Here is a 15629-nt window from a genome sequence, read left to right on the forward strand (position 1 = left end):
GATTAAAGTTTCATATGCAACTTTTGACATGCTCCCCCAAACAAAACCTTTTGTGTAAACGGGAAAAAGAATCCTTTTGTGGTGTAAGAAAGTCAACAAGGCATAAATCACTGTTTTGTTTGTTCTGTTGCTAGACATGCTGAACAAGGAACCACCACCAGACTTGTGAAATTCTCCCATTAATCCTACCGAAGTGATTACATCTAATATTCTCCGATTCATGAAAAAAATGCTTAAACTATTCCACTGACTGTAATGTAATATTTTCCTAGTTGCAGTAAGGATGGCATTATGCTAGCTTGAACACTGGAATTAAATTACACTACCTTTTGCTCTTTTTTACCTCTTTTTCCAAAAACTACTTGACAATAGAGTGGTTTAAAAACATAAGGTAGTTTTGGCTAAGTTTTGCCTTTCCATACCTCTATTTGCTAATGAATCCTTGAAGTAAACAAGCAGTCTTTTTACCCAGTTTCTGCAAAGCACTTGCCTTTTGTTTCAGACCCAGTACACTCTGAATGAGGTAATGCCTACATCTCCTAGGTCAGGAATGTATTCACACTGGGCACTGAAACAGGGTAGGAGGATAAAACCTGCTCTTTGGTAAACACAGGGTGAACTTCAGCTCAGCTTCCAGACTGCTGTGCTCAGAGGAAAGAATTAGGATTGCTTGTCTGAACCCAAAAAAAAAAATAATAGCTTCATCCGTTTAGCAAGCGATTCAAAGCTTCACATAGGTGCCCTCAAATGCATTTAAAACACATTATGTATATACATAAATATATACTTTTAATTAAGAGTGTTTTGTAACAAAATTGCATCACTTTAGGTCAGCTAAAGACTGCCCTCGATACAAATATTGTTTGGAAATTCACTCATTTAGGACCAGGTGATGAAGCTGGCTTCCTGAAGCAGAGCAACCCTCCAAAACCAAGGAAAGGACCCCTCTGCACAGTGATCATGAAAACACAGACCTTTTTCACCAAAGAAAGCTCCTCTACATTCCTGATGTGACATTAGAGTTCAGAATAATTTTCTTTAGACATCAAAGTCAGACAAGCACAATTTTCAAAGTACATTAAATAGTATTTATTAAGTTTGCAATTTCAGGGGCAAAGCTATAATAATCTCGGTCCCAGCTACTCACACACTGTGGCACTGAGCCCTCATGTTCTTTCACCCATTCAACAATAACATGGAACATCATGAAGAGGAGGTTTGGACACCCCCCGCCCCCGTATGTTCAGTTTTGAAAACAGGAAACAAACTTAAGTCTTATTCTCATTCACAAATACATTTCCCTTCTTGATTAAATATAGTATGTTTTTACAGAAGAACAGGGTAGCTCTCCTGATGTCTGGGAGAAAGTATGGGATGATTGATCTGAAAGAAAGTAAAAACTACAGAGAGCACTGAGAGCTTTTCCATACAAGCACTGTAACAGCTAAATGGTTAATGCAGACTTCGGACTGCAAAAAATTCCTCACAAGAGGGAGGGATGTTACCAAATTTCCAGTTGTGAAGAGTTCTTCTTCTCAGGAAGCCTTTGTGCATGGGACTGACTCTGAGGGTGCATATAGTCAACAAACCATCAAGAGCCTGCCCAACATCTTATGGCAGAGGCTGTTTTCATTTGCACCCTTCTGCATAGTAAAAAAAAGGCATCACACAATATACATAGATCCATATGTACAGAATAAATGGCAAAAGAGGAAATTAGATACAGTGACATTTATGTCCAGGCATTAACAAACAAGAACCCTTGAGGGGATTCAGGGTTTATTCACAGTTCAGTTAAGGGAGTCCTTTTCTCTGCACATGGGTTCACTTGTTTTGCAAATAAACCAGCAGAATGTTGCACTGTAAAAAACAGATGCTTGCTCTCCCTTAAACCATGGTCATGACCTTCAGAGAAGCAGGTTGGAATCTCCTAATCTTCTTCTTTAGTGCCTTTGATGCTTTGATGCGACAGATTTTGGGCACTGGGGGAAGAGGCTTGGAAGAGGCTTGGACAGTGCCCGACTGTCTGACCGAACCTTCAGGCCAAATCAGATCGCTCTCATCCCCCTCATCATAGTCAAGGGCAAGGCTGCTACTGTTACTGCTGTCATCCGAATCGCTTTCACTGGACTCGCTGTCCCCAAAACGGTTAGTTGTGAAATCGCTGACCTCCCCTTCACTAGTCTCTGCGATGGTGGAGTGGAAGAGGGAAGCGCACTCTGCAGAGTACTCAGAGTGGTCTGACTCACTTTTGGCATAAGCTCCGTGGCGCTGACTCTTGGAGCGAGCCCTCATACTGACAGTGCGCAGGACACCAGCTCTCCTTGCTGGCTGCCTTGGTGCTCCCACACCAAAGCTATTAGAGAGGCTGGCCAGGTGGGCCTTGGCAGAGATCTCCACTGTGGACTGCCACTTGCGTTGCTTCTTCTTGTTGGCTGTGTCTATGCAGGCTGCTTCGAGGGGATACAGTGCATTGGAAGAGGTTCTGTCGAGCTCTGGCCTGGATGACATGGTGGGGAGCCTGACCTGCACAGGGAACAGGCTAGACTCTGAGCACGACCTGCCAGTCACATCACCAGAATATGAAGGTCTCCGTACAAGGCTCTTCACCCCATGTGGTCTTTGGGGCTGAGTCCACTCAGCAGGCAACCTGGCAGCTCCATGGATCCCTCGTGCCTTCTCCATGCAAAAGGCTTGCTTCCCAGGCCGTAGTACCTTTTCACTATTCCTCCTCTTTACCTTCACAGCCTTTGTTTTGGAGCTGGCAAACTTAACCCGGACTTGGTGTGATTCCGCAGGGACAAACTGAGCATGAACAAACTCGCTCCTTGCCACTCGCTCATGACTGCCAGCATTAGCCGATTTGGCATTGCCACACCTTTTGAGGGGCAGCTTTCGGGGTGGGACGGCTTTAGCATTCCAGGTGCCTGGGCTGGAATCCTCCTGGCACAGTTGTGAGCCAGATGAACTGCGCTCCACACTGCTCTCCGTTGCTTCTGCCAGAGGAGAACCCCTTGCTGCTGACTTGGCAGGGTAACAACTATTCACAGCTGATGGCTCTGTGTCAGGCCGAGCGGATGGCTGCTCTTCATTCACACAGCGCATGGTGTCCTGCTGCCTGGCACATTCCCCCTCCGGCACCTCTCTCTGCAGCTTCCCTTCAGCTTTGTTACTTTCCAGAGAGCTCACTTGTTTTTCCAGCTGGCTACTGCTGCTGTTAATTTTCACTCCACCAGCACTGGGGGTTATAATGAGTCTCTGGTGCATTGTGGCTGGCTGGCTCTTTGTTGAAACCCACTCGCCGGCATCAGCCCGATTGTTCCCTTTGCATCTTGTCAGCTGCAGTAGTTTATTGATGTAACCCCCTGGCTTGGCCTCAGTGGTCGGCCTAGTCCTAATCAAGCTGGGACCTGTCGCACTAGGCATGGGTTTACTGGGAGGAGACGGGAGGTCAGCTTCTGGGGATGTGCCCACCAGGGAGAAAAGGGGACTCTGTAAAGCCACCGCGTGAAGGGGGCTTGGGTAAGGGTACACATCAATGCCGTTCTGGGAGACCAAGTCGTTCTGGAATTTGGGGTCCATGCTGAACGAGTGTGTGTCTCCGGCATGGCACGGAGGCAACACGGATTTGGGATCTGTCTCTTTCTGAAATCTAGCGTCTGCTGGAGTGAGTCTTTCCAAGTCACCTACACAGTGGATGAAAATAAATAACCTAATTAAATCACAGACAATTACATTCACACTGGCTTATGCTGAAAGTGCTATTTCGGAGGGATGTGCTAGCTTTTACTAACATCACTAGCATGAATGCAGAAAATAGTTTCAGCCCTTCCAAGATCACTGAATTACTTAAAGGCTTATTCACCTGAGCGTAACAGCGATTAGAATGCTTTTTAATGCCAGTAATAAAACTCATGCCTTTGCAGGAAATTTAAACTGCGCTATTTGGATGAAAGTAAATCTGTGTATATATAAATATGTTCTAGAACGTCACAGGCTAACAGGCTCCCAAACAGATAAACACAAATAAGGGATTATTTTTATTTCTTAGCAGAGATAAAAAGTGAATCCAACCACCAGAAAGCCTGAAGCTGAACTTAATGTAAAATTATCCAATACAACAGATACAGGTTTTGAACACTTTCCCCCCAGGACAGGATAAAGACTAGGTTATACGACTTATGACTCAAATTCTAGAAATTTCCAGCATGCATAGTCAATGGTATTTTATTTTAAACTGGTTAAATTTGAATTCCAGGTTTTCCTCCAACCCTTTTATATCACGTTCCTTGGAAAAATCTGTATTACTCAACCAGCTGTTTTAAGACAACTTAAGAAGACACTAGGTTACAGTGTTCCTTAACCTCTTAAATGCAGGATGCTGTAGTTTATTCTTTTGCATTTTGCTTTGTAAACAGAACCACAAAATGCACATAGGAGAGCCAGTAAGACTCGTGTCCCATAGGTCAGAGTGGGATGTGATTCTACTTTTCCTTAACCCCAAATCCAATAAAACCTAACTGGAACCCACATTTAATTTGAGAATATTACCAGTCTCATGCCTTTCTCAAGTAAATAACTTATCAAGTGTATTTAAAGCCAGAAAGAAATATTCATAATTTTAATGAAAAAGTGGATCAGGAACGCCATTATCCCTGATGTGTGGGTTTTTTTGGTTTTTTTTAAAGTAAACCTTAGGGATACAGAAGAATGGAGTAAAGAACCTTTACTTTGACAGAGAAAAAAATAATCTAAGAGTAACTACTCAGGCAGATGGAAGGCACAGCCCTGGAAAATGGTATTTATGGCCACCAATTCAGATCTCCTAAATTTTGGAGTACTGTCAAGGTTGCTGTTACGTTACACTTGACTGCTGCACCTTCCTCTCAGGGGCATTTCCTGTGCACTGAGAAGACAGGCTGTGTTCTTATGTGAAGCAAGGCTGTTCCCTCCAGACAAGTCATCTGATAGAGTACTACAGTGCTGTGTTACTTCTGGTACCCAGAGTACTGGAGCCATCTCCAGTTAGCTTAGGTTCCTCTGTGCAACAGTGCAGACTGGTTGCTTTGCACTACCAGGAAACCCAGCCATCAAATCAACTGCTTATTCTACTTACAGTTGACTATTTCTTTCCAGTGACAGGAAGCTTTTCAAAGACTGTCTACAGTATGCTACCTAAGGCACTTACAGACTTGCTACAGCAAAAGTTAGGATCATGATTGCTCAAACAGTATCATTTTCATAATGAAAATTATTTAGAAGATTAATGAAGGTGTGTAGTGGTGATCTCTTGTGCAAACAAAAAGGAAGGTGTCAAAACAATGCAGTGGTGTCTCTGGAAGCCTTCCTCTTGCCACCAAGAGAAAAGACAATTGGTTTGTACCTCCAGTTACCAGTGAGGACAAGTTAAGGAGAGGAAAAGAGAAATTTCTTCCCCTCTCCACTTTTCAGAAGTAACATCTCACCTCACTTCCAACAATGTGGTCAACTATGTGAGAAGTACTTCTTCAAGACTACACCCACTACTACCTTACCATTTGCGTTTTCTCACACTGAAGGAAGGAAGAGGTTGCAGAAAGGAAGAAGGGACATGGTGATGGAAAAGTGAAGGAGGGCTGAATGGGGTCTGTAGCCTCACTCCCGACTTAACATCAGCTACCCCTTTTCCTGCTAGTCTATCTCCATGTCCAAAAAAACATGAAGCTCCTGGGATGCTAGCTAACTGTGGCAAGGCAAGGAAGTCTGATGGAACAAGGAGTCTGTGATCTGAACACGGAAGCCAAGGATCATTAAGTTCAACTTAGAGGTCCCAGCCTCTGAAACGTCTTGAGAAGACTTTGCTTTTATGCTGTCATTTATCACCATCGCTTCAGGTGTGTCTGCACAAGTAGGTACAGAACAGGTGGTCTGGCTTCTGCTCCAAGCAAGCCTAAGGTGAGCTAGTCCTGGTCAGTAAGCTGTGGAAGTGACTCTGGAGCGACACAATACCTGAAATGATGTTCCCTATGGTTTCCCTGTTTCTATAATGGAACTGTCACACACCTGGATGGCTCACTGTATGAACTGCACTAACACATGTTTGCTCTGAGTCCATGGAAGGAACCAAAATAAAAATGATACAGTGTCATTTCTCAGATAGGTAAACAAGATATTTGGAATGTTAATGGACTTGTCTATATTGTTTAAAGGTATGGTGCAAATTCAGGATTGAATTAATGGTTATCCCTAACTGCATAAAAAATATGAAAAAGAGTATCATTTGAGTTGACATTAATTTGAATAAATGGTGCAACATATATATATAGGTATTATCATAGTCCTTTTACAACAGATTGAGAAAAGAGACACTAAATTTGGAACTTTCTCCTTTGATTTCTGTAAAGTCTGTCTCAGTAAAATGCATCACCTCTGATTTTGAATTCACTTTATATTTTCATATATCCCTGCACATTCACACACGGCATTTCTAATACTGTGATTTTTCTGATTTCACAATGAGGTAAATTAAAAAAGTATCTCGACATCAATTTCATCTCAGGCACTTACATATTTTCCAATTTAGAAATGCTATGTCCTGCTATTTGTTACTGTTCAAAATGATCTGAGTATGGAGACTAGTGAAAGTTGGGACAGTAAACAGTTTGCCTCTGTGCTTTCAATGAAGTCTCATTTTGTGTACTGAAAATGAGTGCTGTGTATTGACTACACATTGGTGTATTAGGCCCTAAAAGGAATAACCATGATTCTGCCCTTCTCTTGAATGAGTAACCAGTCCTGTGGTCAGTTACCTGTGGAAACTGGCCTTGGCCGTGACCTGGCAGGAGTACCAGAAACGTCTGTGTTGGCTGTAATACGACATCCATCGCTGACATAGGTTCCCGGCTGTTGGAAGCTCGTGCTGTGCACAGTAGTTTCATCTGCAGATTTGGGTCGGTAATCAAACACACTGAGCCTTGCTTTAGGGTGTTGAGAGCCGGGCAAGAGACTGGTATGGGAGGAGGAGATGGACTCACTGTACACAGAGGTACAAGAATTGGACAGCGAGCAAGAACCACCATCGCTCAGGTCATAGAAGCCTGAAGAGTTAAAACAAACAGGTTATTTACCGTAACTAAACATGCCCCGTAGAAGAAAACTGAAGTTAATGAAATAAATTTTCACTTAACGATGTGCCACAGGCCTAAATTTACCACCATTTATTTGGGTAGCTTTAACAGAGGTATGCTCTAATTCAACCACCTTTTATTTGGCTTCTGCATATTTACTTAGGCCCCAAGCCAGCTTGGCACGCACATGCATGCTTAGATCTGAGGGTGGGATGGGGTGAAGTGGAGCACCATCCCGCCCATTTCTTCACTGGAGAACATCTTTGGGGACTATTATGCAACTAGTGTAGAACAGAGCCATCTTACGCCACTGTAACTTGTGCTAGGTGCATACAAGCACAGCTTGGATGGGAAAGAAGAGTGAAACTGGACTGTGCCAGGGCTTTTGAGTCTGTGATAGCTGGAATGTCTAAGGGCAGAGAATGACAGCTATCTTTCCTCTTCAGGTCTTGCAATCATTACCAAGTAATTATGGAAGTATTAAAAAAAGGCTCTGTATAAATCCAAGGTAGGGATTTGTATTATTCCTCTCTAGGTAAAGAGTAAAGGAAGCCATTTCCTTTTAAACTGTATGTGCCCAAGTGCATGACTCCTGAACTTACACTCAACAGAAACTTGCACTTTTCATACCCACTCTAAGAAGCAGGCTACAAATCTGTATGCTGCAAATAAAAAATATCTTTGTCTCACTGAAGATTCAAGGCTTTCCAAAATTCTGTTTAAAAAGAAGTATTCCCATTGTCCCAAGTCAGATAACAGAAGCTGATTTTAACAGACATATTAGTACAAAAGTCTGCAGTACAGCGTGCTCTGTAAATCAGACCAGAAACCTGGAACTCAATCTCTTTCCATGAGGTCATCAAACTTGGGGTGGATTTTCTAAGGGTCTTTTAATAAAGCATTTTTATATAAATGACCAAACATTCATTTGGCCAGAGCACTGCAGTGGTAGTGATCTTCAGGACCGTTCTTGGATTCAACCAGGGCATTCACATGGATGCTGGTCTCCTTCACTTCTAGTAAGTACTCTAGCGACTTTGCCAATGGTCATTCTATGCAGGACAAGGTAATTAATTAATAAATCTGTCTCCTCCTCCTTCCACTTATGGCTAAAATATCCGTATAAAAAAAAAAAATTCCAGAAAAAATCTGTTTGAGTGAATAAGCATTTTCCAACTCAGTCAACCGTGCAGGGAAAGTCCCACCAGGTCTGCGAGCGTGCTCTGTGGCAGATGACTTCACCTCAGCCATGGGGCACTGTTTCTTACCAAACTACAAAGGCAGTTTTGCTTAGTAGTTGATACCCTTCAGTTCTCCTAGCACCACCCCCTGAGAATAAACGACCGAGTGCACATTACCTGAGCTGGGCCGGCTGTCACTATCCAAGTATTCACTGGAGGTCTTACTGACGTCCAATTTCAGCTCACTTATTCGCTGGTCTAGCTGATCCAGGTGGCTTTTCAAGCCGACATCCTGTCTCCTCAAACGAGACTAATTCACAAGTCGAGGGAAGAGGGAGGAAATGAAGAATAATCACAGTTAGAATCTCAGTGGCAATGCATGAATTCAGGCCATCTGTGACGGACAGATTCTGCCCTCGTGAAGTGTTTTGCTTAGCAAGGGATTGGTGCAATCAGCTCTTTGTAACATGACTGACATAATGGACAAATACTCTGTTTCTCAGCCTGTATTGTCTTTTTCCCAGCTGAACATGTTCTCAAAACTTTTCATACACCTATGGCAAGAACTGTATCTCAAAAGAGGATGGTAATCTGAACTAATTAACATATTAATAAATGTACTGTGTTTTGTCATGCACTGCCTCCAAGCAGAAGATGAGATAAACATTATAGATTACACGAACCCCAAGATGCCTCCTGATGAAGGAAAACTGCTGTATGTAAAGGCATCTTATTGCCACAGAAATCAAAAGCAGCATACTCATTTCTGCAAAACCCGTGGCTTTGATAACATCTCTTTATAGTTGAAAGGGTGCACTGCATGAATCGTGACATCTTTTTAGCTGAAAGGTTTCCTCCCATGTCTCGTGGCTAGATATTTGAACAGATTTTATGGAAGGAGAAGGTGGCATTTAAATTCTGCCGTGAAAATGACTGTGTTTAAAATAAATGGTGTCTCGAGCTTGCGAATAGTCCTTCAGAAGCCAGTAACACAGTCCTCTGCCTGCTGCAATCACTGGCCAGGCTGATCTGAGGTAACAGCTCCCGCAGTTGCTCCCCCAGTATTTACACCATCAGCTTGGGGAGGCAGATGGCCAGGCGTTAGGTAACAGCCAAAGAACCACAGTTGGTTTCTGTCATAAACTTCTCACAAGGCACTTGGCAAATTATCTAGGCCCAGTCACTATTTAGGCAGCTTCTAATTATATCACACCTCACCATCCATCCAACAGTACTTTACAGAAAGGTGGTCTCATGAATATCGTTGTAAAGTTGTGTTCACAGCCCTTGAGGGGCTGGAGTTCCTTTCAGTCATGGAGAGAAAAACATGACTAATGTTATTATTTATGTGTACATCTGAGATTTAAAAATACAAGTGGCAGTGCTAGCAGCGTTTCCAACTCCAAATATGAAAAAAATTAATAATCTAGATCCCTTGAACTAATTAAAGTATCTGCAAAATTAAATGACATGCAGAAAATCAAAATCAGTATGTACACATTTTCAATCCCATTTCCTTTGTGTTTAGATTATTCAGCTTTTAATATCTGCATTTTTAGGTTTCTCCATAGTTATAAATACTGAAAGCAAAGAAAGCTAATAACCTAAGGTAATCAGTAAATGACTAGAAAGTGGAATTCAAGTTAAAGAGAAAAAAAAACCCCAGATATCCAGTCTCACAAGTCAACTGTTATGGCTAGTGATGTTGTCAAGAGAATAAAGAGTTATTTCTAGTGTTTTTTTATAGAGAACTGGAGGAACATATAATACGTAAGAAATAAAGCCCTTTTTTGTTCGTGCTACACATCTAGAAAGGTTTAAGCTCAAGAGGTTCATTACTGCTTCCTAGGAAAACCCATGGTGATTTTCCCTCTTCCTGCTTCACATAAACAAAAAGGAAGGGAAGAACTGGCTAATAAAGGAGATTTTCTGTCCCGTGTGAATGATGAAGGTATGACCTCCTCAGTACTTCTTTATTTCCTTTATGGTGAAAAAGCAAAAACATGCCATGCCTTCTTCAATCCCACCTACTCAGGAAATCACAAAGTTTTGTTTTCACGGCTGGAATTAATTGCTTAATGATTAATGTTTTGCCAACCAATCCCTCAGTCTGTGGTTTCTGATTAATGACAGAGAGGCCACAAGGCTCCCAGGTATTCAAAGATTATTTATTATACCTCCAGGTTCTGTCTGCACCTTCACAGCATTTTAACCAACACACATGATTTACATCATCATTTTTAACCCTTTTATGGTGTCTCACACCACTGGGTTTTCATGTTTCTGGCAGACTTTGTAGCTTTGATCTTTCAGTTAACTCCTGCACTCCAAGACGGTAAGCATTCCTCAAACCATTTGGATAAGGATGACTTTTCCGGTGTGCTTGCTTGAGGTTGTTATTGCTCTATTAACCACACCAAGCAGCACCCAGAACAATAAACCCTGAACACACTCTTTCTCAATTCACAACATGAATTTTACATGAGACAAAACCTTGCAGGTGAAACCATCTGTTTGCTTTGGGCAATGCAGCTGTGAAGACTTCTGTACACTGCACAATGCAGGACCAGACTTTCCGAATCAACTTGTACTACTGATGGTATACAGTTTTTGGGAGCCAGATCTGGGATATCATCATACCACTCATTTTCCATAAGGAAAAACACTCTCTGAAAAGAAGGTACCTTTAAGTCAACATAAATTGGCACCCCAAAGGAAGATACACAAATCCCCTGGGTATACCTGACTAGTAGTCTCAACTAATCTCTTTAGTTAAAAGGGACATTTATTGGTGTTTAGCACCCGATAATTTTATTAATCCAAGTTATTTTTGGAATGGACAAAAGATAGCACTGATCTTGCCTGGGGTCTACACATATAAAATCTATTCACCCTTGGGTCTTTTTGTAACTGATGGTGCAAAGCAGCCAGTTTCAGAGGAAAGTTAATCTCACCTATCCCAGATCCTTATTCTAGAGTGAGGTGAATTCCTGTTGGAAGAACCTCTTCCTCTCAGCTGACAAAAATTTCAAATTAGTTTAACATTAAAAAAAATAATCCCTAGTCTAAAACATGCCTTCTTCTATTTAAAATTATCTAAGAGGGGAAAGTAAAATCTGTGCAAAATGCAGGGTTTTGGTTTTTTTTTCAGTACAGTATGTCCCTTCTCACATTTTTCTAACATGATAAACCACCTGAAAGCTTGCAAAACAAATTAGTCAGATTCACCTCAACCAATTGTTATAAATAGGTTCTCTGAAGAAACAGCTGAGAAAACATTGGATACTGCAGCCTTAGATATCCATCTACTCCAACAGTGAAAGTGTCACCGATTTGGTTCTTTGTACTAGCCTGAATTTGCATCTCTTTTTTCTCTACATCACCATGATACAGCTTGGCCAAAAGACTAGTTTAACACCTTTGGAATCACTGACAGTAGATGGCATCACTTAACCCTGCTCTTCTGCTACAGAGGATTGATCCTGCCTGCACTGGCATAACTTTCACCTGCAGGAAGGGCCCCTGGCCACCACAATGAGCCACTGGCTGGGGGAAAAAAGGACATGATTGCTAGGGGTGGCAGAAAGGCCACAGCCTTTCTCACTGCCTACAGCACACTGATGGGAAGGCCAGCTGCTGCCTGTCACTGTAACTGCTGTTGGGGAAGACTACGATGCTGGAGCAGCATCCAGATGCAGTACCCACAGCATCTGATGGCTCTGCTCCACCCATTCCCTCCAGTGGCACTTGACTACTTAAGGATACTGCCTCTGCTCTTCTGTTTCTCACCTTACCATTACAGGAGAAGCCTGGCTTGGCTTTTTCTTTTGCCCAGTTTCCACCACTGAGATGCCTTGAGGCAGCTCCAGCTGATACAGCTTCCCCATTTCATGTTGCAAGGACCAAACTTTTTACGAATCAAACCATGATCACGCTAAAGCCCAGAGCTACAGCCCTACTTGAAACTTGGATCAAGATGCAATGCAAGGCAAAGCAACGTTTACATTGTTAATGAGCTTCTCAGTATGAGAGCTTACAGAGCAGCGATCACATACTCTATTTACCACGGGCCAAGAACAACAATGATGAAGACCTAACGCCTCCCCTCCCCCAAGCAATACTGTACTTCACATTTGCTGCTGTTTTTTCAGTTTTAACTGGACTTCCTGTGATCATGAACAGAATTTTCAAGGATTTTGAGTGCAATATACTGCTCTTAAGTCACTGAGAAACAGTTTGCAGCCTGTGGTTACCAAGTTCCTAGGATCTGAGGACTACTTCTAACAGGACTGTGAAAAGCCTGTTTTCAACTGGGTTTACTTTGCTTTTAAGCAGCTTTAACATATGCACCTCTGCTCAAATATATGTTTGCAATTTATGGGGGGGGGGGGGGAATTAAAGGTGCCAGATATGCCAATCTGAAAAGCTTCCAGCAGCCACAGGTCAATTGGAAAAGGTTTGTATCACTATTTTAAGCATCAGCACGACTGTACTTTTGCTGAAGTACCTGCCCCTGGATATATGTAGTTCTGAGTCATCCCTCTCAAGTTTTATGAACACTTCCCTCCCAGGCACCCTCAGAAGACATGTTTCCCATAATTGCACTGGCACCTACTGGCGAAATCCCTCCCTCTCCGGCGGTGTGCGGAGTTGCTCTCCTCCTCCTGCCTGACTCCTGCATTTCTAGGGGCAGCAATTAAAGGCCTTCCATTTTAATGGCTGGTTTCTCCAATGTCCTTGGAAAGCCTTGTAAGGTGTCAGTAAAGTCCTGACAAGCTCATCTTCTGTTTTCATATTTTATTTGAAAAATGTATAAGCAAATGAGTAATTACAACAGCTGACATGATAAAAGAACAGTCACTACGGTCAGAGGTCATTGGGTGTTTCTGGTAACCCACTGGCCCCAGACAGCAATAAATGCCTTCAATTCTTCCATTTGGTTTAAAAAAAAAAAAAAAAAAAGAGAAAAAAGAAAGTAGAACCATTAGTTAAAATTATCAACGACAGGTAATAGAGTGGTTGGCAGTCTACTTGTCCCGCATGTTTTACTTCAATCAAGATTTGCCTGCTGCTGTGTTTTCACGAGGTGGCTAGGTATCCCTGAAGGTTAAAGCCAATTTTATTCCGAGATGTTGCCAGATAAAGCTGCCTACAGGGAGCGAATAACCGTGCTATTTCCACACCTGATTGATAACTGATGGCCAAGCTCTGCACCAGTGCAGGGAGGGAAAGGGCTCTGAATTAAGTCTGAGTTTAGTGAAGTGTGTAATTACCCACACTAAAGATTAAAGCCTTTACCCCTTTGATTGTTGTCTCACCTATGAAACTTCTTTGAGTCACAATTCAGAATTTTACTTTCGTTCACCCCCCCCCCCCTTCCCTCCCCACGTTCGGGCGGCTCATATAATGCTTCAAGCACAAGGCCTGCCATTCAGTTACTCTTCTCTTTTGATCATGCAATCCGTGGCAAGAACAAAGTACTCTTGGCCCACGAACCCCTTCCAGGCAGGACTCCCACCAGCACACAAGTGCCCGGGAACACGGCGGTGGGCGCAGAGGCACCCATAACAAACCCCTGAGCGCTCAGTCTACGTGTGTCTGTCTGCCTTTTGATCTCCTACTCAAACGGCTACTGCGATTAAGAGCTGAGCGCTCGCGAGCGCGATGCGCGCATTACGGGGGTTAATCATCATCTACTCCGCGGCTCCGATGAATGAGCAACGCCGGGCAACAACTTCTCTCCTCAGCGCTCCTGCCGGCGCACAGCCCTCTACCAGCACTAGGCATTTCGGGTCGGTGAATACGCGGCTCAGGTGAGCCCCGCCTGAGGGAAAGAAGCGACCGTTATAGCGGCTGCGACGGGCGCGGCTGCCGCAGCTCGCCCCAACTGCCGACCCTCGGGCTCTGCCGCTCGCACCTGCCCGCGGGGGGGAACCGCCGCCGGAGGGGCGGGAGGAGCGGGCCAGGGGTCGCGGCTGCAGCGCCTCGCCTGCTCTCGGCCCCGAAGGCTTCCGAAGGGGAGCCGGCTGTCAGGCGGCCCGCTGTGGAGCGGCTCGGCAGCGCTCCCCTCCGCCCGCCCGCCCTCAGCACGGCGGCCCTACAGGATGTCCCGAAGCGGGAATCGGGCCCCGGGGAACAGAGGGGCGTCCCGTCCCTTACCAGCTGCTCCTTCAGGGCGGTGAGGGTGGCCTCCAGCCGGTGCTCCTTGCTGTGGGCGGACAGGGACTGCTCTCCTCCGCCCGCCGCCGGCCGCTGCGGCATGGCCAGGGCGGCCCGCACCAGCTCCCGCTGCTTCTCCCGCAGCACCTGGAGCTCCTGGAGGCCGGCCAGGGCCGCCTGCAGCCTCTCGCCCACCCGGCCGCGATCCCAGCCGCCCGCCCGCGGGGTGCCCAGCAGCATCGTCAATGCAGGGCCGCGACACCGGCCATGGCAATGGGGCGGCAGGGAGGCGACGGGGCTGCTCCTGCCCCGGGTTGTGCCTGCGGCGAGGGCCGCTCGCCACGCTCCGCAGCTGGCACCAGAGCGAATGAAGCGGCAGCCGCGGCGGCTCCTGCGGTTTTGGAGGAGAGGTGGGGACGGGGGAGGGAGAGGAAGGGGGGGGAGGGAATCTGTGATTCTGTGAAGAAGGCTGCGGCGCCGGGGCCACCTCTCGGGGTGGATACGTGCGGAGAGGAGCCAGTGCCCGTGCGCTCCCTCCGCCCCGCGCGGGGGCGGCTCTTGCCTGCCCCTGCCCTGGGGGCAGCCCTCGCCTCGTCCCCCGCCCCGCCGGCGAGGAAGGACGGGGTGCCCGCCCTCCCCCGGCAGAGACGGAGCCGGACGCCGAGGAGCTGGTAGGCAGCAGAGGGGCCAGAGTGGCCGTCCCAACCGGGAGCAAGGTTCGGGGATGTGGGGGAGACAGGACCCTAGCCTGTCGGCCTGATGCAGCCCCGCGCAGATGAAAATGATGCGAGGATACGGTGCGGTGGGCGCCCGCAAGTATATCGTTTCCCTCACAGAAACGCGACGCTTTTCACTTCAGCCCTTCCCCGCTTTGCTGGTGTTTCCTGTCGGGCACAGCACTGGCACGCCTCACCTTGCTTCCCCAGACACCAACCCCATTGGTATCTAATCGCAGAAGTTCACTTTCTTGTAGTGAGTTGTTGATTGTCACTTTGGAAACAAGGCAGAGACCCGTTGTATGAAGTCAGGGCATGTCTCAGCCCCCCTCCCACCCCAAAGTCATTTGAAGGGCTCAAGCCTTGCTTTAAATGGGACCTAAAAACACATTTAAATGAAAGACTGGTGTGGTTGCTATCAAGAAATGCCTGTGTTTAACCCTCCCAAGACAGGCAGCTGCAGCTTC

At 45.4% G+C, this 15629-nt stretch overlaps 1 protein-coding gene across 1 annotated transcript; it reads right to left on the reverse strand.

Annotated features, from left to right (window-relative positions):
- Nucleotides 1-1887: 1887 nt before the first annotated feature.
- Nucleotides 1888-14686, reverse strand: DACT2 (dishevelled binding antagonist of beta catenin 2; the record flags this gene model as incomplete). The annotated part of the gene is made up of 4 exons (XM_084261024.1): nucleotides 1888-3686; nucleotides 6789-7076; nucleotides 8465-8597; nucleotides 14447-14686. 4 exons carry the CDS (start codon nucleotides 14684-14686, stop codon nucleotides 1888-1890), a joined length of 2460 nt encoding a protein of 819 aa, XP_084117150.1.
- Between the last annotated feature and the right edge of the window lie 943 nt (nucleotides 14687-15629).

Source organism: Gallinula chloropus (genome assembly GCF_964237585.1).
Source record: "Gallinula chloropus genome assembly, chromosome: 3".
In the NCBI taxonomy this organism is placed as follows: Eukaryota; Metazoa; Chordata; class Aves; order Gruiformes; family Rallidae; genus Gallinula; species Gallinula chloropus.